Here is a 26508-nt window from a genome sequence, read left to right on the forward strand (position 1 = left end):
GATGTCAAAATAATCTCAAATTAAAGAACATGCTATACAAAAAGCCCACCAGGTGCACACTTTTCTTAGACGGTGAACTATATACATATAATACATTATTTAGCTAGCTAACTGGATAAACTAGATAGATACAGATTTGTATTCAAATATTTAATCCAAGAAATCTTTCCAAGATCACACATCCCATGGCATTCCCTGTCCCACAGTGAACAAAGGAATTAGTGTCACATTTTCAAAATGACAGATTACTCACCAAGATAAAATTGTATATGCTTAATAAGTAGGTAGCTTTTTTATTATAGATGTGTACATAAGCCAATTAATAAAGATAATTAAGAAACAGAATTAGTAATATGTTCTAAATGAATTTTTAAAGTATTTGTTCATCAATTTCACTTGAGAATGTATATATACACCAATCATTCACCTGCCCTGAATTTTAACTATGGAAATTCCAAACAAATTTCTTGTATAAATAAATGTAGATAAAGCAAAATAGTCCAATAAATACTTATAACGGAAGAGCAAATTTTACATAAATACTCTGTTCCTATTTTATAGATGGTTTATACACCTTCCAAAATTTATTTAGAATCACCTGGGGCTTTTGGCCAATTGTCCACGCACACAAATGTGCTAAATAATGGAAACTTCTAAAAAAAACTATTACTGTTATATTACATATCAATTCACATTCCAAAAAATGTTATATTTCAAAATGCACAAGTAAACCCCCATTTTATTGTTAATGCATCCATATACATTGTATACATGCCTTCATAAACATTCCACGGTATTAGAAAAATATACCCTCTTAAAGGTATTTAAATAGGCAGAAACACTTTTTACAAAGCAAACAATTAATTTATGATCATGACAGGTGTGTGTAGACTAGAGAATTAATGAAAAGCAAAACATCTTAAACAGTTTTTTAATGTTATGAATTTGATTTTTCAAGAAATACATGTCATTTATTTTCAAAACGAAATGATAGCAATACTTTCTAGAGTCTGTCAATGGTATTTAAAATAAGATACTCATAACTTTCAAATACTGCTTTTACTAGTCATCACTTGTCATTAAATGTAACTGTGTATTCAAGAGCTTTCTAATAATAGCCTTTAATTAAACGAAGGACTGTTAGAGGGTTTCTGTTGCCCTTTGAAGTTCTTAATTATTACTTGTATCCAGCGTTTTATGGTACACTTAAGGTTAAATTAAATCATTTAAATATACCTTGAAGAGAAATATGAAGACTTATGCCCATTTTAATTAAATCTCTGAATTTCAGTATTTGAAAATAATAACATATGTTTTGATTTTTTTTCATGGCCGAATGGTAAAATGCTCACTATATTAAACAACAAAAAAAGAAATGGTAGCTTTTTGTGGGACTAATCGCTAAGCAGATGCATGTAAATGAGCTATTTTCTATGCATGGCTTCCAAAAGTGCTAATTAAATAGTTGGTATTCAAGGCTATGCTCGCTCATTGTTTAGTGACACACAAATCCAGCGATGTGTGCCAGCAGACATTTTAAGTTGAATGTTTTCTCCTCTACGGTCTTTGTCAGGAAATGGTGGCACCATGATGAGAACACTAGTGTAAGCAAAACATTGAAATATGCTTTAATAATGTTTTAACCATGTAGTGACACTAGTCTAGTTTTCTAATGAATTTTTAATTTCTGTTTTCTTATAAGGGTGATATGAGTTATCGCTGATGCATATTAAATCATATACATGAGTCATTTTCTCTAAATTTGCATAAAATGGCTAAATGCTAATGCACCAAATGGAGCTTACTATATGTGGTACAGCAAATATTCCCTTGAAGATTTTCTGCAATCAATCTCCTGTATTTCATTAGCAACCAGATAAGGTGTGGTCTGCAGAATAAAAAAAGAAAAGTGTGTAGCTCATGAACTTATGAGGCTTCAGATGATTTCTACGTGGTGATTAGAGTGGATTCTGCAATTAGAATTTATGTAGGTAAAACACACATGTGCTTCCTTTAAAGGCACAGTGCAACAAAAGTTCTGAATACAGCCTTGCAATTGTTAAACAATGAAAAGGCACCATTCAATTATTGTGATTTTTTTACATCTATAATTAAATGAAGGAAAGCCATACTTTAAATTTAGTATTATTTGATTGGCATAACCCTTACTGAAATTTTACAATTTCCCTACTATGTTTATAAAAGAACTTTAAAAAATAACCATGTGTGAAATGTTTTGTTTACTAACTGTTCCCATTTTCCTTGTCAAATAATGGTGAAGCATTTTCTGGACTAATGTTTAACATTTAAAAATGATTTTTTCTATCATCAAATACTCTTACTGAACTGACATTAGGATCATATGCTTTAAAAAAATGCATTAGTGTAACAGTATTATTGGGCAAAACAGAGATGTTTACTTGAAGGATAAACTTGCTGCTTACTTACTCTACTCATCAACCTTTTTCTCATCCCCTATAGTTCCACCATCTGGAATATTTTTTAACCCAGTAAAGAGAAAATTGGGGAAGGGGATGGCTATTTAAAAATAAATGCTTTGCCCTACAGTTATTTTGAATCAGTCTTGATAAATAATTAAGGAATGCATAATATATTATTTAGATGCCATGGTCTTAAGAATTTGAGTGGTATTTCAAGTACAATTATAGTCATTTATTTATCAGTAGAAAATTTACATAATCACACTTCAAAATCCAGTGGACTGGAGAGATATCAGAAAGACACCCATGAATGTGGTAATGACTCTGAGCATTAGATTAAGTTACTAATGTAGTGATGCACATGATATTCTAGTATCTAGCACTACAGTATTTGATCACTTAAAATGATAAAGGCGTAAATATTTTTCTCTTTTCAAACTATTTTATGCAGAAGGGCTCTTTATAGTATAAAATGCAATATGAAAAATCAAAATTGAATTAGACAATCTCTAATGAAATAAAGCTAGTTAACTTTTAATAAATAAAGCCAAAAAATTTTCAATGACCATGAAAATAATTTTACCATAATAATAACTATTGGCTGACAAAAAATAGTGTTCACTTCATATATTTTGAACTGATAATATAGACCTTTAAGCTGAAGTCCAGAAAAATGACAGAAATTCAAGACCTCTCTCCTGTCATTGAGCACAGCATGCAAATGGAGGGATTACCTATTGGAAAGGTAACACACTCTCTGCTAGCTCAGTCATGCTACGGATTCTTCCTTAGCAGCTAGTCCATCTGAGACAAATTTGGCAGAAGTATATGCAGTATTTGTACTGTGCTGTTTGAATCACTGGAATCCCATGTCATATCTGCAAACTGAGATTTTAGACTATAATTGAGCATGAGTCTTCAGTGTGGAAATCTAAGCTACTCAGCAATTTTTAACTTTATTTGGGGAGAGCTAAACTTTTTATTTTTATATTAATCTACGTACCTAGAAATTGTCATAAGAGTTACTTTATAAAACAATTGCAAATGCAAATTTATCAATTAATTCCTATATCCTTGCTGTCTAGGTATTTTCACTACTGGAACCACTCAAGAGGTATATATTACAGACCCCAGAGATGAATTCCTATCAGATTATTTTTCTGCCATCCATTTCAAACCCCACTTGCCATGAATTTGTTATACATTCATTGCCATGAATTTGTCTAAACAGTTTTCAGGCTATTCCACAAACCACTCAATACCCTCAACTTCAGCTTCCCAATATCAGCCAATGCTAATTTAACTTTGTATGTACATCATATATTTCAAGGGTAACTCAATCTATTAAAGTAACATATATTGGGTAGTGACTGTGTACAAACTATGTACTTTCTAATAATAAGGCCTAAAATCTATTATTTGAGCTCCTCCCAAAGACTGTTATATTTATGCAAGTTTCAAGAATTTATAATTCTCATTGAATTAAAAATAAGGACTAAGTACACTTTTATTATTACTATACAAGAGATTTAACCCTGACAGGAAGTAAGTCCATAGATTCCGAATTTCAATGATATTACATCTATTATTGTCTTCATGAAGGTATTATCTCCAAATGTATTATATGAAGTATTTTTAGTTAGGCCAGTGTTGATAAATACATTAATTATATTTGAGATACTTATTCGGTAAAAATATTTCTAAATCATACTTGTTAGAAATTTTTCCATCCCAGTAAATTTCATTCATATGTATATATTTGTGTGTGTAGGAAGATATTTTTCCCTAAAAGACAAAGATTTAAGAGACATTCTGGGTAATATTCTGTAGATCATTATTTGTGGCCTGATTCAGAGAAAGTATTTATTGTCTATCTTTTTTTTTTTTTTTTAAGCACATCTCTTTTCTCCAGTGGTTCCTTTTACAGGTTTTCACCAATTATTAAAGTGATTAGCATCTGTAGTTTTTTCCAATCTCCCACTAGCTATTACTGATATAAAAAAATAAACATCTTAACCTTGTCAAGTTTAAATTTAAAACTTAAAAAAGCCAAGAGCCAGGTTGCAGTTAAAATTCTCCTGATAGCTTGTTTTCCGAGGGCCAGTGACTATTAAAAGAAACTCAGAGAAAACACGAAATCTGTCAGACAGCTACTTAGAGACAGAATTAAATGAATATTGTTAGGTAAGTGTTTTAATAACGCAGCATTTTCGAAGCATTTTCTGAAGATTATTTCTAATTGGCCGTGTCATAAAGTGGTAGCAAACTGCTTTAAAACAGTAATCAGACCGAAAGTAGTTGAGGAAGCCTATGATAGGAAGTTGTTAATAATATCCTTCGAAATTTACCTGTGAAATACAGAGCTTGACTACTTTTGTAAAAGTGGAATTGGAAGTAAACGGCCTCTGTAATGCAAATTGACCAGTAGCAAGAAAGCCACTACCTTTGGAGTCCCACGACTTCACCTGAGCTTGCAATAGCCCTTGTGAGCCCTTTGGTTCATGGAATCAAAACTGTTTTGACATGTTGGCCGGTGCCCTTCGGTGTCACTGAAGCTCAGCCCGCGGACGGCGGTGCGTCAGTGTGCACCGGGAGCCCTGGGCCCCAGTCCCTGGGCTCGTGCCTACGTAACAGCAGGACCGCCCGCGGCCTCCCAGGACCGGTGACCTGGTCCGCCAGTTTCGGCCCTCTTTCCAAGACCTCTTTCCAAGGCCCTCTTTCCTAGCCTCACCCGAGGGCCGAAGAGCCGGACCTGCGCCGGGCGAGTTGGATTTAGCCCAGTTAGAGTTAAGATGGTATCATTAGCTGCGCACAGCGTGACTTCGCGCTAATCCTCTCTGCAACTTACAACAAGTTTAAATGTCCATGCATGATGTTATTAACTGGCTTTAGTAAGTGCTTAAGACCCAGATCTCTTTTTAAAGTAATCTCTGAACAAGTTCTACTGTATCCACCCAACAAGGAGATTAATATTTCCAGCAAATCTGATGATGGGGTAAGATGCGCCCTGAGCTCCTATGGGCAATGGGGGTAGAAGTGGGAGTTGCCCCAGGGAAGGGCCCAGAGCGGCAAGCGCTCACCAACGCCGGCCACCGAGCAAAACTTCCCCGCCCCCGCCCCACCCCCCGAGCTTCCTCGCAGGGAGACCCTTTCCGTTAGCAGCTTTTCACTAAGTTAGTAGCGGTGTGTGTGTGGTGGTGGCGGGGAGGGGGGATTTGGGGGTTACACAATATCTATATCAATGATATTGATCACGTCCAGGGAAGAAACCTGGGCAAAACTAGAGACACCGAGTGTCAGCAAAAGAAAGCCTCTTAACCACAAGTTGGGCGCCGCCTGAGGAAGGTGCCCTGTGGCAGGGGGTGGCCGCTGGGAGATGCCTGCCTTTAACCGACGTCCAGGCGTGACTAAACCTCGACGCCACCCCCATTCACAAGCTCAACTCAGGGATTCCCAAGCAACCGCAGACCGGAGGTGGCGCAGAGGCAGCTACCAAGGTCGCTGATAGGGGCCGAGAGGCAGGCAAATAATAATTAAAAAAAAAAAAACCGGAATAGCCTTCGCGGACGCAGCTCAGCGTGCCAGGCAAAGGACAGTCTGACGACCCGCCCCTGCCGAGTCCCGCAGCGCGGCGCGGGTGTCCAGCAGCCTCCAAGGCGCCGAGCGCGGGCACGGGAACTTGAGCTAGCGCAAACTTGGGCGGCCTCCCAGCCTGCTACCCGGGCCGCAGCGCGCCCCCGGCCTCCCAGTCGCGCGCCAACACGGGAGCGCGCGCGCCGGCGCACCAGCTCCGTCGGCTAGAGCAGCCAGTCTCCCGGGAAACACCAATCAGACGCCCGCTTTCAGGCGAGGGTCGCGAGCCGCAGCAGCTGCAGGAGGACTCGGGCAGTTGGCGGTCACCGGGAGGCGTCGTCCTGCCCCGCGGCGGGCCAGCCGCCTTCGCTGCTGCCACTGCCTAGCCTAACCGCTTCTGCAGCCAGTCAGAGTCGGCTGTCTCCTCTGTGCACCGCCCACGCCAAGTACCTTGCAAGGCGGCTGCTAAGCCTGGCTATTTTTAGATCTCCAGAATGCGCTGTGCCCGCGCTCAGCTAAAACCGAGTCAAACCATCAAGCACAGTGATGTGCCGCTTTTTGAACAAATGTGGCTCAAAACTCCGTATTTCCCTGAATAAAGTCGATTATCTGCACTTTTTAAAAGCCCTACCTCCTGTGGTCTGGCAGTTGGCTGAAAAGCGGAAAGCCACACGCTCCCACCTCAAACATGGTCATCACCTTTCTAAGGAAGTGCACTAACTCTCGCAGCCCTGATTGAGGGCAGATAAATATTCCTTAATATCAATCACAACTATATACTTTCCATTTCCATTCACCATCTTAGAATTCCACAAATAAGTCGAACAAGTTCCCAGAAGGGGTGAAATGGGTTCTCTGCGCAAATAGGAATAGAGGGTTCTGCTGATTTCTGTACCAGATTGTTTAAGTTGTGTTAAGAACCCGATGAGCAGAGAAACAGGGTTAACAAAGCCATCCATTAAAATCCAGAGACACTGAAGAACTGCCTTACATGCCCCAATTGCTGTAGGACCTGTTTAACTATCTCGAAGTAGTCATGTTAAAACAATCGACCCAGCATTATAGATATCTTTTTATTCAATAACTGATTCTAATTAGTTCTTAGTCTTAAAGAACACCTTGTCCTGTGTCGCCCATCTCACCACTGCCACCCCCAGCTCCCACTAAATGCAACATATTATGGTGTGTTTTACTTAACTGTAGCACATTAGGGAGGAAAGGATATCAATTTTCTGAAACCACAGTGACATTTCCAAATGTATAGATTCATAGGAAAAAAATAGATACATAGACAGTTACATACTGTCATTCATTTTCTAGCCACATTGGAAAATAAAGCCTTTGGCTTCATCTCTCCATTTTTAAAAAGTCAAAATTCCTAAAATGCTAAAGTATCTTAAAATATTTATATGTACTTATCTATATGGCTTACTTATAATTTAAATGGTTTCTTAATTTTCATTAGGCTACACAAAATCAAATTAGAATTTTATATTTTTCCAAATAAGAAAATTATTTTAATTTTAAAAATAAACACAAAGAACTCTCGTGGTGGAATATTTACTGTTCAAGGTGACCTAAAGAAAAGTCACTTTGGAAAATATTCCATTTTTGAATGTAATATAATGCATTTGTCTCATTATTATGCATAATGGCAACTTCATTAAGGGATTGACACTAGTAAATATACCCATTCACATTCAGCAAGGACACTGAAGAAGTCTTCCTGAATCTTTTTTTTAACCTTTATCCAATTTTCATTTTTGTTGTTGTTTTGTATTTTTTTGTATGACTGTGTTTATCTTATATCCTTTATTATTTGATTAGTGAGTGACTTTTCAATGTCAATTTTCTGGTATAACAAAGTAGGGTAAAGAAAATAAATGGGTTCTATCTTTATATTTACTTTTACAGGTATCATTTTATCACCCTATTTCTAAGTATTTCATGAAAAGATTCTAGATGTCAAAACCTGCAGTTAACGTTCCTGTTTAGAAATACGCAAAATAATACCTTTGACGTTGGCAACTCAGATGTATTATTCAGCAAAACAGCAATTACTCATTGTTTTGCACTTACATGTTAAGAACTATGAGACACTTGGTGACACAATAACAAAATTGCAAAGTCAATTACATTTAAAATAGACATCCTAGTAAAACATACACAACCAACTCCATTTACTTTTTTTGAACTGTTTTGTTTCCTTTTTCTGACTGTTTACAGTCAAATAGATTTCATGAATGTTAAACCGAAGGATAACTGATATTTACACACATCATGAGGGGGAAAAAAGTTAGAAAGTAGGGGGAGGGGCATAACATAAAAAGAAAGTGTATTCCTGGGAACACCAGAATCCACCTAGGGAGGTGCCAGAATATTCTTAAATATTTTTGGAAATGATGTTCTTTTGCAATGTCAATCACAGTGGCAAACTTTGAAAGAGCAGTGTGCCATAATTTAAAGCAAAATTTAAGCTAGATTCACACCAACAATTCTATGCAGGACTAAAGTAATAAAGCCCATGTAGAGTCCATTTATATTTAAGAATAGAGAACTTCAGGTGGGACTAGGTGTTTGTTTTATGGTATTTTAGTTGCACAAGCAGAATTTTTGTAATTTCAACTTGCCAGTACTGAATTCCACCTCTCATACCAGCCTGAAGCCTGAATTGAAGTTCCCATCAGAAAATTAAAATATGTGTCTGGATAAAATAACTTCTAAATGAACTCTATTTCTTTTCGTTTCTTTTTGTATTTTCTGCAATGTAGCCCCTCGCAATGATATTAGTTCTAGTGTGGGAAAATATTATAATTGAGATTTGGTAAGTTATTTGCAGACTTTTCTTTACAGTTTTTCTTTACACTGTGCTGACATTTAGTACAGCCCTGGTGAGGAAAACAATACTACCATTCATAGCTCTAGACGTAGATTTCAATCGACTTAAGCGGGCACAATGAAACTTGGTCATTCACTGGTTACCCATATTGTGTTCTCAAATTTTCTCTCAGCAAAAGTATAATGACTCAGTATTGTATGGTTGCATAGACAAGGGCTCGGAACAAGAGACACTAGTTTTGTCTGACGGTGTGAGAAAGTCGTGAAGGGATCTTTTCTTCCAGATGGTGTTAAATTCAGCTGCCTTTTTAACATTGGCCTTGCACAGCAATCTGCTGCTCCCCTTTCACAAAGACTGCGCTTGGTTCCCACTAGTTAACATGCATACTCACGCAACCTGCAACTTCACTCCAACTGTTTTACAATGCAGTGGTATGCTAAATAAACTTGATCCGGTTTCTGCCAATGTTAAAACTAGGTTTCAAAGAACTACTTAACTGATATTTACACTTCTTTTGACTTAAATGTACATGCCTTTGGAATATTATGGGTTTCAAAGAAATATCACCTTATTATAAGGTCAATGTAGAGATTATTTCCAACACCCTTCAAACCCATGCTCAGATACAGTACCTCTCTTCAACACACACAAATAAAACAAAATGTCAGAAGTTTGATGTGTAATAGAAAAAAGAAAAATTGGGACATGTTGCACCAAGAGCAGTGGAACAGCAAAAAATAAAATGAAAATAATAACATTGAAATGTATTTTTATTGATCGATAAGTTATGTAACATTAGTATGATACAAAGCAAGTTTGATATGACAATGGCAAACACATAATTATAATATTGTTTATTTTCCTTAGATGTTATATTTAACATATTTACATAAACGACCAAGATGTAGGCAAAAGCTTCAGTAATTTGACTCCATTGAGTGCTTTCAGTAAACAATAGGTTTCTCCAGCAAACATCTTATTGCCTTAATTGAACCTCCTTGAAAAAGAAAACCACACACTTTGTAATGTAAATGTTAATTGTAGTAGACAATGGTTCTAGGTAAATAGCACCCCTGGACATGAAGTCAATGAAAGGAATACAGGCACTTAACAATGAAAGGTTGTTTGCACAAACAGTGCTTCAAATGTAAATAAACAAGGGTCTTCTTAATGGTCACTACAGTAGTAAAACTCTGGCACGTGTACAGCAGCCAAATTGAGAATTTATGTATATAAAGTCTCTCAGACTTTCTAACTGAAAGTAACGGTGGTTTAACAGGCTTCTCTAGTCTGAAGTCATATAAGGAATTGAAGCTACAAAGGAAATTGTACTACTTTTAAAGAAAAATTGTATATTTTGGATTGTCAATAATCTAGGCCACATGGAAGATAACAGGCTATTTTGGATATTTTCTAATTGCAATGGTTATATTTCTGTGTAAATGCCTATACAAATGTTTGCTTGGTGACATATGGAAAACATAAGGACTTTTATGAAAAGGCGACAATGGGGACCTCCAAAGCACCAAAGTTTCTGCTAGGCATAGTGTTATTTTTAGATTACATTAAAATGGCTATTTAGACCCATCTAGCTGAGACTATTCCAAAACAAGCTTTTTATCATATTGTTATCATAATCAACTTTCTACAGGTTAATGACTTTATAGTTTTACTTCTAGCGTATATCTACTAGCACAATTAGACCCAGTTCCTAGAGGTATCATGTTAAGAGGTAAAAAGCCTCATGAAATTATAATAATGACTGTTATATAGAGATATGTATTTTAAAATACAGTCCACCCAAAACAAAAGCAAAAATGTGGTCACAAGGCCATAATCTCATGGACTGAGATTTTGACATTAGGGGCAGGCAGTCATGGGACTTCCTTGGAATTGCTTTCTACTAGCTTGCCTTGAGTTCTGAAAATCTGAAACAACGAAAAAAGCCAAACTTAATTATGGCCAGATTAAACAGTGGTTAAAAAAATTAACAGAAGCAGACAGTATGTAGCAGCTACAGACCAGTTGGTGCTGCCATTTGGGAGGCTGCAGATGGCTGTGGGTGGGAAATGCCTTTACTTTCTTAAGCGATGGAGATGAGTATGGTGTGTGCACTTGATGTTTTTTTCATACCCCCACCCCCCAACAGGGCTGTCTGTCATAGGCTGCCCGGCCCCGCTTTATCACTTGCCCCCGAGCGTGGGAATCGGAGCGTCCTGCCGTTCACATCTCCTGCATTCCGTTTAGCGGAATCAATTAGGCAAGACAGACCCTCAGATTCCCCACCCCCTTTCCATTTTTGTCAGGTCTATATACGTCCTAATTATTTCAGTTTGGGATGCCAGAGCTGTTTCCTGGATAGACCTGATCATCCTTAAACAAAAAGAGAGGAGGCGCACACGTGGGTTGTGGCGTAAATGTCACTTTCATTTCCAATGCTAGGCGCAGAGTAAGACAGAACATTTTTTTAACACTTTGACAAGAGGGGAGGCGATCTCGTCTCCATCATGTCTTTCTGCTTCAGTAGCTTCCTCAAGGAAACCCTCTTGGAACAGAGAAGCATCTGTCCTTGTATTTTGAATAGAAGAATAAAAATCAGCCCTTGCTTTTTTTTTTCATTTTGCCTGCTAGCTCTAAGTCCTCAGTAGATATAAATTATTAACCTTCCAGTATAAACTTTTCTGAAAGTCTAATTTCATACAAATTGACATACAGCCCAAATACATGTAAAGTAATTTCCAAGCACAATCTTCAAATTTTGAGAGGGAGGGGCCTCACAAAGGAACTGCCAAAGTCTACATATTATGGAATCATTTTTAAACTAGGTACCAGACATCTCTGCAACACCTTTCTAAGAAAAAAATCCCTGATATATAAACTTTTGCCTTAAAATAGAACAAACTGCACATGCATCTTTACTCATTATCACTATACACTTCTCCTTCGCAGCTGCAACAACCCCTCTCAAGATATATCTGGCACCTTGATATTTTAGCATATGTGTGTCATTTAATTTCCTCTCATCCCACCTTTAATCATAATGAAAAAAAAAACAAAACAAAAACAAAGTTAGATTCAATAAGTATTCCTGACCTTTCTGGTTTTTACTGTCTCTCGGTTGTAGTCTTTCATTCTCACACGCTCCCCGGCGATCTTGAAGGAGTTTTTACTTTCGGTTATCTAGCTTTATGAAGACCAATACACTCATACAGCTAGATAACCAAAGATAACAACTCGCTTCCCACACAGGCCTCTGTCTTCCTCTTGCCAGATTCCAGATCCGGATCCTTTCTGGCAGTACCGAAGAGTGGTCGTCCAGGATACTTGCCGCGCTTAAGATTCCTCCTTTTATGTAAATATGACCTGGTTTCTGTTTGTGTGTGTGCGCGGCTAAAACATCCAAACGAGATCTGTTGCCTTCAGAGTTTATTCCGAACTTTTTTTTTTTCCTTTCAGCAAGTAATCTCCGGCAGCGTTAGCCAACAATTCATCTATTAATATCAGAAAATAAAACCAGCTATTAACGTGCAGCAAGCTGTTACGAGTGAGCAGCAGCATCCGTCCCTTCACAGGCCTCTATTTGCATTGTAAATTGCTTCTTTCTCACGCAAGACTCTTTAGCCTCTCTCTATAGAGATGTATAAAGCCAACGGCAATTTCCAGCGCAGGTTAAGGAGGAAGGAAAAAAAAAACATCCCATTCTATAGAAGTGACAGCTGATTCAAGGATCTGTTCCTGATCCTTTTTGGTTAGGCACCATGAGCTTTTTACCAAGCGGTGGCAGCTTGATTGCACATATCTTGTGTGTATGTGTTTTAGGGGGAAGATCCTCGATTTCACAGGGCTTCTAGGCTGGGAAGGAGAAGATGCCGTCTTGCTGGCCTGCTGCTGCCCCCGGTCTGAAAGAAGGAGAAAAGGGCCATCATTGGAGGGGCTTTCACTGCCAAATTGTGGACCAGCCCGGCAAGGTCAAAGGTTCGAGACCGCGGGAGACCAAGGTAATGATGATGTCATGAGAAATCTCAAGTACATGGTTATTGATATGCATCAGTGATCAGCCAACTGCCCCACGCCTGCTGCCCGAGCAGCGGCAGCAACAGCAGCAGTAGCGGCAGCATTGCAACAATCCCTATTTTCTCAATCAACATCTCGTCCGCTAGCACTACCGACTGCTCCTGGAAAAGCAACCCGCGGCCTTTTACCTCCTCCATGCTAGTGTAGATCGTTCTAATATCCAAAGACTGGAAGAAATCTCTCTCTAAGGACAGATAAAAGCATTTCGGATCTGGGGAACGTCTTTGCCTGCATTTTTCTTCTGGCAGATTGCATAGGCAGACAGATGGAAGGCACTTTGCTATTGCTTAAAGCAGGGCCTCGTTTTCTGGGGCTGGGAATCAGATCTGTATTACGCAGTGAGTCGATGTGTGATTACATTGACAATTTGCTCTGGTGGCGTGTTTTTAATGGCTTCACAGCTCAGTCATGTTTTGTATCTATGTACCATGGCGATAGGGCAGCGTATTTTGTTCTGTAAGTTCAAACTGAATGCTCTAAGCAAGCGGACTTCATTGTGGTTTTTAAAAAATGACTGCATATGTAGGGTGTGTACGTTAGAATGCAGCACAGGTAAACCTTGCAGCAATAGTTTCTAATGCTGTACACAACTCTGCTGTAATGAAAATCCTGAGCCTTTGTCTATTGTTTTCAACAGCAATTTTCATACAAAAGGATAATGTAATAGTCTTGCTTCTGAAACTACGAAAAAAGCGTTGTTACCTCGTGAAGAATACATATAAAACACCTGGATGTTAAGAGCATAACTCTGCCCTACCTTCCCCTTCTCCACCCCCACCTTTCTTCTATCTAGAGGGGAATGTTGTTTTATTTATTAATTAGCCTCATTCCTTTTCTTAGAACTTTTCAAAGTGTGAATATGATCACTTCAAAGAGTTCTTTTCTTCTTCTCTCTCGTTAGTAATGAGTAATCTATGTCTAACACATCTATAATACGTGTAGTTGTAATATTCAAATGTCCCTCAACAGAACATCTAAGATAGTCTACATTAAATTCATATTTACCAAGGGTGAACCTTATGAACTGCTTTTCAAAATTTCAAGTTATGTTTGGTCATATTGCTATTCTTTACAATATATGCTATTAGAGTAATCTTAATATTCATTGCACACATGACTAGTTTATCACGATACTCTCATTTCTATAGATTATTTTCCCCAACAACTAAAACACTTTTGGAATTAACATACACTCTTTCATTAATTCAGTGACTTATTCATTTAAGACATGAATGTGAACATGCTTACTGAATTATATACAGAGCACATACATGTAAACCCTATAAAAAAGACTAGCAAGAAAATCAGAATAGTTAGGAAAAGCTTATAATCAAGAGTTTAAACTACAATATTACACCAATTAAAGATATGATTTAGTAACATAGAAGCCTACTTTTCCCTAGATTTTTTACTTATTTACTTTTTTTGGTGAACATTCCAGTACTGATTATTTAGAAAAGACTAAGCTGTTGAAATTGTTCATCTATTTTTCTTATCAAATTATGGTACAAGAGGTACAATCAGAAATGGCTGCATTGGGTTATACATAAAATGCACAAGTAAACCAAAAACTAATTCAGAGAAACACACCTCCATGAAGTTACTATTCCTTCTTGAACTATCTGGTCACAACATAAACCACTAAATAAAAATGTAACATATCACTGAGGCACATTCCACCTTAGACATTATGTAAAACACTAATGAGCTTTGCCACCTTGGAAGAGTGAGAGTATTGTGGCCTTGCTTTCCAAGACACAGATGCAGAATCATTAGTGATTTGGCATGTATTACATAAAGCAAGCATGTGGTCAGATGACAGATATTTTTAGAATATCTTTTTGCTTTATATATACCTGGGTGGGGGCTGGTGGAAGCAGAGACGTCATGCATTTGTCTGTGTATGTTTATCACCCCCATATCTGTGTGAATTTGCAAAGTAACATGGCTATATTACCACACTTAGCAACTAAATGCATTTTTAGGACCAAAGTATCCATCATGAAAGCCAAGACACTGAACATTTGAGATGCTTTTACAATTAAAAGCTATAGAAGATACTGTCTTAAAATACCATCTTTTAGGGCAATGCCACATAGTCATATCAACTGGACTCCAGGCCTGGTCCCCATGTCTGGCACATATAACACAGACTCATCATGGGAGCCCCAATAAGTGAAATGAACCAACATTAGGATTATGAGCAGTCTGCTCATTAGCTAGATAGCCAATTAAATATTTTAGTCTCCACCATATCTCAGGATATGCAGAAATAAAAACTACACAGTAAGGCTTAACACAGAGCATCTGATTATTTTGAATATTGCCAAGGTTTATATGATGGTTTACACATATTTCAAAGACTGTATTATTATATGGGATGTGACACAAGTTGAAACAATTGTGTAGCCCTAAAGATTCCTAGCAATGTCTGTCACATAGTAAGAGAAACTATTAACACCTACATATTATATCAGATATTTTTGCTTTCAAATAGCTACTAAGCTGAGCAGAATACCAGTTTTGAAATCTGCATACTAAAGGATATACTGAATTTAAATGGTTTGCCTGCTCATTCACTAATAAATTTCCATTAATGGCCAGTAGATTAGGACGTGATTGTCATGCTTGTTTTCTAATCTTTTTATAGATCTCCAGATGGCTGAAACGTGAATTGAAACATTCTGGTTTACCTGAGAGTAAACAATCTCTGTTTAAGTTAAAAGTGAAAAGTTAGGTTTTCCACATTATTTGGATCAGAATTATGCTATTTCATAAATTCAAATACATTAGATTTGTCACCAACATTTAGAACACCTCTGAATCCTATTCAGATTACTGCAAAGCACATGAAAAATTGGCCTATCACTGAAATCCCCTTTTAATATTTGGTTTGTATGATTCAAATGCATGTAAACCACAGTGCACTAGTACAGTCAAGACTACCATTTTCTACATAAAAGCCATTTAATTTACAGTGATTTGTATAGTTCAGGCAAGGTACCTGACTGGCTTACTTTCTAACAAAAGTATTCTATTATTTACTCTGTATCTTGAATTTCTTTTTTATAGGCAGTTACAGGTTATATTTGTATTATGCTTGATATATAATATACAAAGGCTCCCTGTAGAGGAGAAGGCTGCACATATAGAAACTTAGAGCATGAATTAGGAGATATGCAACCCACTGCAGGCCTACTGCCAAGTAAATAATACTCTATTTTGTACATCACTTGGACTTTATTAAATGTAAATTTTAAAATTACCTTTGGTTGGTTGGATTGTCTATTCATTTTATGCTTCTTTGCAGTCTTATCTGAAAAACAGTCAAGAAAACAAATGATCACAGTCTATATATATGTATACATATAAAGTCATATAGTTACTGCTTCATTTAAAATATTCCTATTACCATGATTCCTTAAAATGCCAGAGATTCCATAAAACCCCAGTACAATGTATCCTAGGTCTCAGCACCCACAGGGTTAAATATGCTAATTTGCATTTAAATGGAGACATGCATGATAATGTGAATGCAAAATATGCAGAATCTGGAGGGGTTTGAGAAATTAATTTTTCTTTCTTCTTTTATTTTTAGTTTGGAAGGAAGAGGGACTCTTAAAAAAACATTAGGGACTTGAACCTTGTAACCTGCCATACAAAAGAGGAGAATCTTTCCATGTAAGGATTTTAAGTCTGGAACAAAGTCTTATTTTCTAAATGTTTAAGGAACTGAATTTCCAGGCCTTTCGAACAATGGGAATCCCTGGATAAATATCTACTCCATTAGAAAGATGCAAATAGTTTACTGTAAGGCCACAGCACGGTGAGATGTGCATTCATATCTATGGCTCCTGATTGGCTCTTTCCTCCAGTAAATCAATGAATAATGTAAAACCTGATTGCTGTAAAGTGGTGGATTTTTGAAAAATTCCCTTCCCCCATTCCCTCTCAATCCAAGATTCAAGAATTCAATACTCCTCAAAATAGGTTGTTTTTCTTTTATGATTTTTTTATGCTTATTGTTATTTTGGACTGGAGGGGTGGGGCTATTGGTTTTGCAAAATGAAAGTATTGCCCTGGTTTAATTATGCTGACTGTGGGAGCTCGCTTCCTGAGACAGCGCCCTAATTACCGGTGCCAAGGTGGCGAAAGGAGGGTGGTGGGCAGAGGTGGACACCAAGAAAGGGAGGAAACGGAATCCGACTCTGCGGTGCTGGGCCCAAGGCAGCCACAGCTCCAAAGGGGCCCCCGGCCGTGGCCGTGACTTGACAGAGCCTCCGGTCTAACTTCTGATCAATTCCACTGCTCTCCTGACCCCTCAAGACAGTCCCCCATTCAAGCACCGCGGGTACATTTGCAAGATAAAACGCCGCAGACACTAATGCAAATACATTGCCCGAGCTCCCATCACCCTGGGTTCCTGCAGATAATTCCAGGCCACAGAAAGGAGTTCTTGCCTTCCTCAGCCGGGTCTAGACTCTAAGCAAACCGCAAAGACCCAGCTCCCTTTGGATACCAGAAGCGTCTTAAGCTGAACCGCTCGAAGTACCAATAACTAACCACGATGGTTGCATCTTGATGAATCTGCACTTGGGATAACCCTGTAAAGCGGCTTCTCACCTCCCAAAATTCAAAAGGCAAAGAGAAAAGGGAAGTGGAAAGCCACCAGATCTACTTAGCTACTGTACTAAGTTTTCCACCAAAATCTAATCAGACCCTCCCTTCCTTGCCAGGTAATTGCAACTTTGGGGCGGCTAAAGGGAGGCGAATTATTCAAAATGTGAATTCGAATACAGAAGTGCAAAATACAAGTGCATTTTGCTCTAGGTTTAAAAGGGAAAAGCCCTCACCCCCCGACCACCACCATCACAAAATTACATACAAAAATTCCCTTTTCCAACACGAAGATTTCCTGGCATCTCTCTGCGATTGGGGGTCAAGCCGCTGGATAATTAACAGTACTGGCTAAGAAAACTCACGAGATCAACAGGTTTAACATCCGAGGCACACAATCAATTAGCTGAAGCAAAGCCCCGGACTGGCCCTCGGAGCGGCCCGCAGCGGGACTCTGCGGGCACCGGCTAGCGGGCGAGGTGAGGAGTGCGGGCGTGGGGCCGCGGCGGGCACTGCTGGCCTTGCGCCGCCGGCGAGCTGCAGCCTGAGGGCCGCCACGATACTCACTTGATCTCCCTGCGCCAGGCAATACTGCCCCCCAAATCCAGCTGGGCAGGAACCGAGGCGCCGGCTGAAAGACAAGATCCAGAGTCACAGCACGGCCGCAGCACACAAACAGGCTCCTTTCGGCGTCTCCAAAAAAAAAAAAAAAAAAATGTTTTTCTCATCATTCCTCTCCTCTGCTCAACACATTTAAAACTGCCGCTCAATTCCACATGGTGATTCTTGGTTGATTGCGTCTAAAATAGTTTAAATGGGTCTTCCCTTCTGGGGAGAGGGAGAAGGGTGCAAAAGACCAAAGAGGAAAAAAAAAAAGCCAACTTTTACCCCCCAAGCCAGGCACTTGCTCCCTGAGCCTCGGAGTGGAGAGTGAAGTGGTGTGTGCGAGGCTTGGCAAGTTTTTGGGGGGGCTGTCCAAGGTCTAGTCCAGCCCCCTCTGCCGAGGAGGACGTGCTCTGAAACTCAACCAATTTCCCCACTGCTTTTGTTACTGATGAACTGAAGCCCTATTGTTCATCCATTGCCACGGTCTTTTTCAGTCCCCACACTACGTTCTGCGTTGCCAGAGATAATGAATTTGCACCCAAACCTCTTATAGTCCCCTCCTGACAGACGGAACAAATTAGAAATGTCTCGTCTGAAGGAAGGCAATGGCTACATTTTCCTATTGTAGGATGCAAAGCACACATTTCTTTGGAAACTTCTTTTGCTTTTTTCTTTTTTTAAAAATCCTTTTCTTCTCTTTTTCTTTTTTCCTCCAGTTTTTTTTTTTTCCTCTCTTGGTTTAAGATTTTTTTTTTATTATTATTACAGAATCGCCCTGTCGTTTTTCCAATGCACCGTTTTGTGTAACTTGTGAGTCTTCCTAACCTTCTTCCCCTTCTTTCCTCTCCTTTCTTAAGGACTCCCTTTGCAATTTTATTTACAAACTTGCAGAATGACCTTTTGACTCGCAGACTTTTTTTTTTTTTTAAGGTCGTGTGGTTCAAGTCCCCCTTCTTCACTCCTCCCCGTTTGTGTCGTGATTGTTAAATGTGTTTGGCTAAAGACAAGCAATGCATTCTAAAGAATTTTATTCTCTAAACTCTAGAGCTATTCTAAAGGTACCAGGGACGCGCCATAGGGGTTATCTGAGGAGGAAGAAAAAGCTGGTGTGTGTGTGTGCGTGTGTGTGTGTGTGTGCGCGCGCGCGCCTGTCTTCCAGGGAAAGAGAGACGGAGAGATGTGGGAGGGTGGGGGTGGAAGTATGCAGACAGAGAAGGGTGGGGGCCTCGAGGGGAAGGTGGGCTTCCTGCAACACAAGTGGAGAGGCTGTCAGGGGTGTGGGCGCGGGGGTGCTGGGAGGCGGTGCAGGAATCCGTCCCGCCGAGTGCCGTCGGCCCCTGCGGGCCTGTTTGCGCGCCTGGGGCTGGCCGCATCCTAGGCGCGGGTGTCTGCGTGCCGGGGTGGTAGTTCCGAGCCTGCGCGCGTGCGACCGGGTACGGGAGGGGGAAGAGTGCCGTAAAAATTCAGACGAGTGGCCCGTATGTAAATGCGGCCCGGGGGGAGCAGGGAGGCGGTAATGAGAGCCGCTGGCGCTCAGCCCCGCCGGCGGCCCCTAGCTTTCCCGCCAAGTGCAGCCGGAGGACAGACAGCCATGCGTGTCCTTGGCGGGAGAGCCCCCACCCGCCGCGCGCGCCCGCCCCCCGCGCACACGCACACACTCCCCTCGCAGGCGTGGGGCCCAATGGCCACGAGCATGTCAGGAAAACAAAGCTGGGGCTGCGAGGTGGAACGATGAAACGGTAGACTTGGCGGCCGAGGGCAGAGCGGAGAAGTCGCCACCGCAGCCACCGGCGCCCCTTTCTTGCCTGCTCGTAGCTCTGCCCTCCAGCCCAGAAGAGGCCGAGGACCATTTCTTAGCTGCCTGAGAGAAGGTGGCGAGCAGAGGAGGGGGCGGATGTGCACAGGGAGGTGCCAGCGGTCCGGTGCGCGGGCACGCACACGCCGGCGCGCAGGGCTGCCGCGGGCGGAAGGAGGGGAATGAGAAGGCCTCCGCTGCGTCTCGGAGAGGCACTACCTCCGCGCTGAGGCTGCTCAGTTTCAAGTGCAAAACACCAGGCCACATCCGGCAAGGCGGCGGCTACGGAATGGCTCACACTTCAAGCCTCCTTCCTCAAACAATCCGATGGGAAGGACCTGGCTGTTCAAGGGAAGCCTTTGCTGGCCTCTCTTTTTACAGGGGGTGAACTCGAACCCCAATCTAGGAGCTCTGGCCTAGATGGCTCCACAGATAAGTGCCAGACGTGGCCATGGAAAGACTGATCTCTCTCTGCTCAGAGCGCCTGCCTCGGTGCTCGCTAGCGCAAGCACTTCCCAACACACACACATACACACACACACACATACACAAAACGCGGCACTCCCATCACATTAAAACGCGCGTTCATGATCCTGCCGTTAATGAAGCCCACGCGCATACTGAGTGCACAGGTAAATAGGTACCGAAACCAGAAGACTTCACCAGTCGGCTGGGCGATTTACCACTCCCTACAGGGAGCACTTGTAGTTATCGTGTTTTAGGAGTGATTTTGCTGTTGTCTGTGGTCTCCCGCTCCTCTTCTTGTGGAGAGAAGCCAAAAAATATATATGTTCCGTGGTCAGAGTCTTCTTTCTGATAAGCTACCCGAGCATTGGTCTAAAACATCTGTTTTATCTGTTGGTTTTGGTTTGTTGTTTTGGGGAGTGTTGCTTTTCTGAGGGAAGCAAAAGAACGTGTGTGTAGTGGGGCTGGAAACACAGGGCAAGAGTCTGCGTGTGCGGCCGGAAGGCTGGCGAGTCTGAGAGCCGCGCGGTGCAGAAAGAAGGCGGCGGCTTGTCCTCCCCCGGGGCCGGCACTGGCCCCTTGGCACCTCCGGCCTGGGCTCGGCTACTGCCGCCGCCGCCCGCGTTCTCGGGCTCCGCCGGCTGCCGCTCCGTGTTTTCCCCCATCCCGGCTTCACGTTCAAGGTTTAGCTGCGAGGTCACGTCCATTGACGTCAGCTCCCTGTCTCCCTCTACGTCCGGCTACATTTACATACATCAAGGAAATTAGGGCATTAAAAAAAATATGCAAATCCTGCGCGAAGAGGAGCGGGTGAATTCCTGGCGCGATCGCCTTTTATTGAAGCTTTTAATTAAAGGGGCCAGTTGGCGAGCCCCTGAAACAACCGCCAAAACCCCCCAAAAGAGAAAAATAAACGCTGTAGCCTTCGAGAACGGTTGTTTCGGCTCCTGTTCTGTGGGCGGCTGAGGACCGCCGGCTGCCAGGCTCGGAGAAGAACAGGTTAGAGGAGGCAGCTCCAGCCCATGCATAATCAGGGCTCCGCGGCGCCTCCATTCTTTCCTCCTCCTCCTCCTCCTCCTCCTCCTCCTCCTCCTCCTCCTCCTCCTCCTCCTCCTCCTCCTCCTCCTCGTCCTCCTCCTCCTCGTCCTCCTCCTCCACCTCTCCTCCTCCTTCTCCTCCACCTCCTCCTCCTCTTCTTGCTCTCGCTCCTGTTGGTTCCAGCGTGTATTATTTTTAATACTGATGCATATGTAAAGTATATTTGCATTTTTTAATTCGCGAAAATTTCAGGTTTTGTCGTTTTATTGGTTCCCTTTCTCTCTTTTTTTTGGAGGTTTTTTTATTGTTGTTATTTTATTATGTCTATCTGTCTCTCTTGTCCCTTTCTGTCTTTTTTGGCGAGTGTCTGCTGCTATCTCTTGCTAGATAATATACACAGTTACCTGCTTCTGTTTATTTAAGGTTACAAATATGCACATCTGTCATGTATGCAATGCCAGCTGTATAACCTCCTGGTTTGGTCATAAAAGAAAAGACACATTTTTTTTCTTTCTTGACATACCTTGATGGGCTGTAGTGCCCATTGCTCAAGGCTCAAAGTTTGATTGTCTGATTAACTTCATATTAGCAGAAACACAGTTCGGGGCCAGTGCTTTCGAGATAATGTATGTATAAGTGAAGTGATTCCAAAGATTTCTGAAGAATTTTTGTGCTGATTGCCTGAGAGGTGCGGCATTCCCCGCCCTACTGCTTTCTAGCATTTCTTATTGAAAAATAATATATTTTAAAATGGGTAGACACAGCAATGGACAGCCTTCTGCAAGGAAGACATTTTCAACCATGTTGTATGTTGTACCTTATTAGCTGCATTCGAAATTTACTGAGTTTCATTTTTATCTTAATATGGCTGGAAACAAGGCACATTATCTTAACTGAAAAGCATCCTTGATTCCTGACTTTGAAATGAAAGCAAATACACAAATAAAACAATTGGCTATGTTAAACCAGCTGATGTGCCTTAAAATATATAGGCCTTGAGTTAGATTTCAAGCAATGATAATCTTGTTTATAGGATCGGATTCTCTTTCTTGGCAATATAGCTATGCAGCACGATGGCTTTTTTACACCTTTTATTTCCCCCAAGCTATCATTTAAAAGAGACTCAATCTATAATTGCAAACCGTCAAAGAACAGCAAGTATGCACACATGCAGCTTATTCAATTAAACAAGTCCAAGTACATGCACAGGTAATTAGTTTTCTTATGAATGACTTACCTGCACAGATACTCAGGCCAAGACTCAGCCCTCCCCAATGGCTTTCATGTATATTCACATGTATTTCCCCCTATTTCAAACCTAAAGCGGTATGCCATCTTTCATGCTGGACTATCCAGCATCCATTTTCAGCACCCTTAACTCTTATGGAATTTCCAGCCTTACTTCTGGCTGTAGTTTTTCCAAGCCTACACCAAAGTGCTCATATGATATGTCACCCAATAAAAAGTGGTCAGATGGCTACACGTATGACATTAAAAAGCAGAAACACACTCATCCTTCAGGTTCGCCTTTACCTTGCCATATATAGCAATATTACTTTTCCTAAAATACATTTTCAGCACATTTTATGCAGGATTCCACAACTGATTGCAGAATAGCCGGTTTCTGGGGGGCACCTGGCTGAGTGAAACAATTCGGCAGGCTCAAGGTCTCTTTGAGTTTGGCTGCAGTTAAACTGCGCGTGGCTGTTTGTTCCTGCCGGGACTCTCGCACATACCTGCCTGCCTTTATGTAGGATCAGGACAAACTTACACCAGCCACGTTGCAGGGCATAGAGTGTCGGTGCATATATTTAGATGGCAGTAGCAAGGAACGCGTGCGTGTACGGCTGTCTGAGCATGCATGTGTGTACAGATGCGTGTGTATGTGCGCGCGCGCGCTGTGTGACAAGGAACACAGAGAGGTACACCTCTTATCTCTGATCTCGCTGTAATCTCCTTTTCTGTTTCTAATCTCCCTTATTGGCGCTTGGTAGTAACCCAAAGCGTGTGAACCGTCACCGTCGCTGCCGTGTGCGCGCTGTGGCTTACCCCGAGGGCCCGTGGCTCGGTGACTCGCTGGCTAGGTGGGTGTTGGGGAAGAGGGTGGGTAGCGTCGCTGTCGCTGCCGCCGCGGGTCCGGGTGCTCTGTCCCAGCCCGGCAGCCGAGCGCGCAGTGCCGGAGCCCCCTCCCACCCCGCCCTCACCCCCATCCTCCCCTCCCCTCCCTTCTGCGCCTCGCCCCGCATTACCATATGGAGGCCGAGTCCCTGCGAATCACAGCAGCAGCGGGAGGTATTTGAATAAGCCCCGCAACCCCGCGCAGACCCCAACTCCTCCGAGAGCAGCATGCCCTGCACCAAGAGCCACCACTCTGGCCGGTAACCTGGCAGCGACAGACAACTCCCCAAAGTGCCCTGCGCGCGGTGGAGAGAGGGTCTGCTGAGGGTACTGGGCCTCCCACTTGCTACTTTTATATTAACTTGACATAGAATCAGACAACAAATGAGAGGAGAGAGAAGAAAAGAGGTAAAGAAGAGAGAGAAAAAGGGAGAGGCGCTGTAAAGGGGAGAGAGAAGACAGAGCGAGAAAGGGAGAGAAAAAGGAGAAAGGGAACCCAAAGGGTTGAGTTAAAGAGAGAGTAAAATGGGGACGGGGTGGGGAATCGGTGGGAGGGGGAGAAATACCCAAATATCTGAATTTGGACTTTTCAAGCTAAAAATACCACCTCACTGAACTTCACAACCTCCAATGAGACACGTGTTTCTCCCCTCACCACCACGTCACCGAATGATTAATTTGCCGTCTCAATCAGAAATAATTATTTAGAATTGTATAACAGATATAGGACTTAGCAGAGTCTTAGCAGGACTTAGCAGAAAGAAGCTCATTATGAAACATAGCGAAAAGTATATGACATTTAAAGATGATGCTGGCCACCTCAAGGTGAAAATTAAGGCTTGCCTTAACGACTCGGCAGTTGTCCAACCACGTCCTCTGAAATGGTGAGACGGTGGCCCAGGGCCAGGAACAAAAGGTGTTCCAAAATATTTTGAACTTTAAGTGAAAAATTGTTTTCTTCCTGTTTCAAATTTTATTGTTACGTTTTTATTCTTCACAAATATATTTCTTTTACCTAAATTTTACAGATAATATGTGAATCTTTTTAAAAATTTTACTGCAAAATGTCACATTTTGACTGAAGATATGATTTTAGACGTTAATTTAAACACATAGCCAGTTCCATTTTGCAAACTAACTCTGAATAACACCTGATTCTGAATTTAGCCTATTCAACGCACTCTCCCTCTCCCTATCCTCAAATCAGAGCAGTGATTTCCCTGTACAAAACAATCAGAATCATACTAAAATCTCCAGTCACCTATAGGATGTACCCATTGTAAATGTCCCTTTAGGTATTCATAAGCCAAACGCCCTTCTTTTGAAACACATACAAAAAGAACGCCTCTAATTAATAATCTCTTTCGCGGCACACTGAGGCCGAAGGCAGGGAGCCGCAGGACGCCAGAGAAGGGCGCAGAATTCTCAATACCTAGCATTTCAATGCAGATTCCAAAGATTCGCTAACTGCTAGGTTTCCAAGAGGAAATAATATTTGGCAAGCAACGCTTTTGGGGAAGACAACCACATTCCAAATACTGGGCTCCTTCCTGGGCCTGGGGAGGGGACGGCGATCGCGGTTACCGGGCACTTCTGCGTTCATATGTGTGTACAAGGTGGTATGTAGCCCGTCCATGTAGCCAGGCCTAGGTTTCTTTCTCTTCTTCTTCTTCTTCTTGTGCTTCTGCTTCTGTTTCTGCTTCTTCTCCTTCTCCTTCTTCTTCCTTTTTTTTTTTAAATTTTTTTTTGAGGCAAGAATATTGAAACCAATCCACTCTTTCTGTAGCTAGCTCCCACGAAGCTAGGATTTTCAACCCCTTGTTTATTCGTAAAGCCCATATGGAACCCAGTTTAATCTCCCTTCTTCGGATTTTACCAGGAGGCCCTTAGTGCTCCACCGCCGCCCATGGCACGTGAAGAGAAAGGAGGGAGTGTTGGGAGCCACGAGAGAAGCCGGCTTGGAGCCGCTTCCGTCGGGGCCCATGTTTCGCCCCAACAGACCCGTCTCTCCTTTCTCTCCCCGAAGGTACTTCCTTAGGCCGGCAGTGTCGCTACGGTGGTGGCCAGGTGAGCACGGGCACGGTCCCGGGGCGGGGGCGGGTAGAGCAGCCCTCTCTCTGGAGCTCCGGTGGGTCTGCGAACCTGCCGGGAGCCGAAGGCTGAGTGGCGCTGGGGGCCCGCGCGGGGCTCCTGGCTCCCGCCGGCAGGGGAATAGCGACACCTACTGGCAGCATGGGTACCGCGCCTGGGCCGTCAGGGCTGCCCTGGGACGGGGTGCCCGGCTCCGTGGACTTGGGAGGCCGCGGGAAACTTCACTGAAGGCTCTGCGGACTGCTCTAGGACTCGTCCGCCCTGGAGAAGACAAAGCCACGCTTTCTGGAGACCCCTGGGAGGACTGTAGGATGGAACTGAACACACAGGCACACACGCATGCCCATTTTTTCTGGGGAACCGGAGAAACCCGCAGACGGAGTTGCCCACCGTCCCTTGGTTTTATGAGAGAGACCCAAGAAGAGGTCGGAGCCTTGACCTCCTCAGGTTCATGACCCAGGCCTCTTCACCGCCTTCCCCAGTTCAGCACTGACTAAAGAAGATATCTTTACAAATTAGGAAAAGAAAAGAGTTCATTATCCTCCCTGAAGCGGGGAAAAGAGTGAGTCAAGGACACAGACTCACAGGCAGCAGTTGGCGCCGGGCACGCGAACCGGCCGAGCCCTCCTGCTAGCCAGCTTCGGGCACCTTTAGTGCGCCCTGAGACTGCCTCCAGGGAGTGAAATTTGGTAGCTCTTCTTTAAGAATTACAATCTTCTTAATTACTTCTGAAATAAAGGCAAATTTGGGCTACTGGTGATATTTTTGAGAACTACAGGTATATATATATATATATAATACATATATTTAAAGCATATATACCAAAGCAAATATATACATAAAGTATATGC

General features: G+C 42.0%; 1 protein-coding gene across 8 annotated transcripts in view; it reads right to left on the minus strand.

Annotated features, from left to right (window-relative positions):
- LOC129457607 (uncharacterized) overlaps positions 1–26508 on the minus strand; it is a 167982-nt gene that overhangs the window by 131758 nt on the left and 9716 nt on the right. For 2 of the 8 annotated variants that reach the window (XR_010114282.1, XR_010114281.1), the window contains 3 exons: positions 18112–18175; positions 16194–16243; positions 9606–12752 (listed from right to left, as the gene is read on the minus strand). Coding sequence is in view for 2 of the 8 variants with exons in the window: in XM_063612282.1 (XP_063468352.1) it covers positions 12690–12752; positions 16194–16243; positions 18112–18237 (239 nt within the window). In the remaining 6 variants the exon portion in view is untranslated. Of the gene's footprint in view, positions 1–9605; positions 12753–16193; positions 16244–17812; positions 18071–18111; positions 20504–26508 lie in introns of those variants that run through there. The other 6 variants (XR_010114283.1, XR_008649335.2, XR_010114285.1 and 3 more) reach the window with 6 other exon arrangements.

The sequence above is a fragment of the Symphalangus syndactylus genome, chromosome 11 (genome assembly GCF_028878055.3).
Source record: "Symphalangus syndactylus isolate Jambi chromosome 11, NHGRI_mSymSyn1-v2.1_pri, whole genome shotgun sequence".
Classification (NCBI taxonomy): domain Eukaryota; kingdom Metazoa; phylum Chordata; class Mammalia; order Primates; family Hylobatidae; genus Symphalangus; species Symphalangus syndactylus.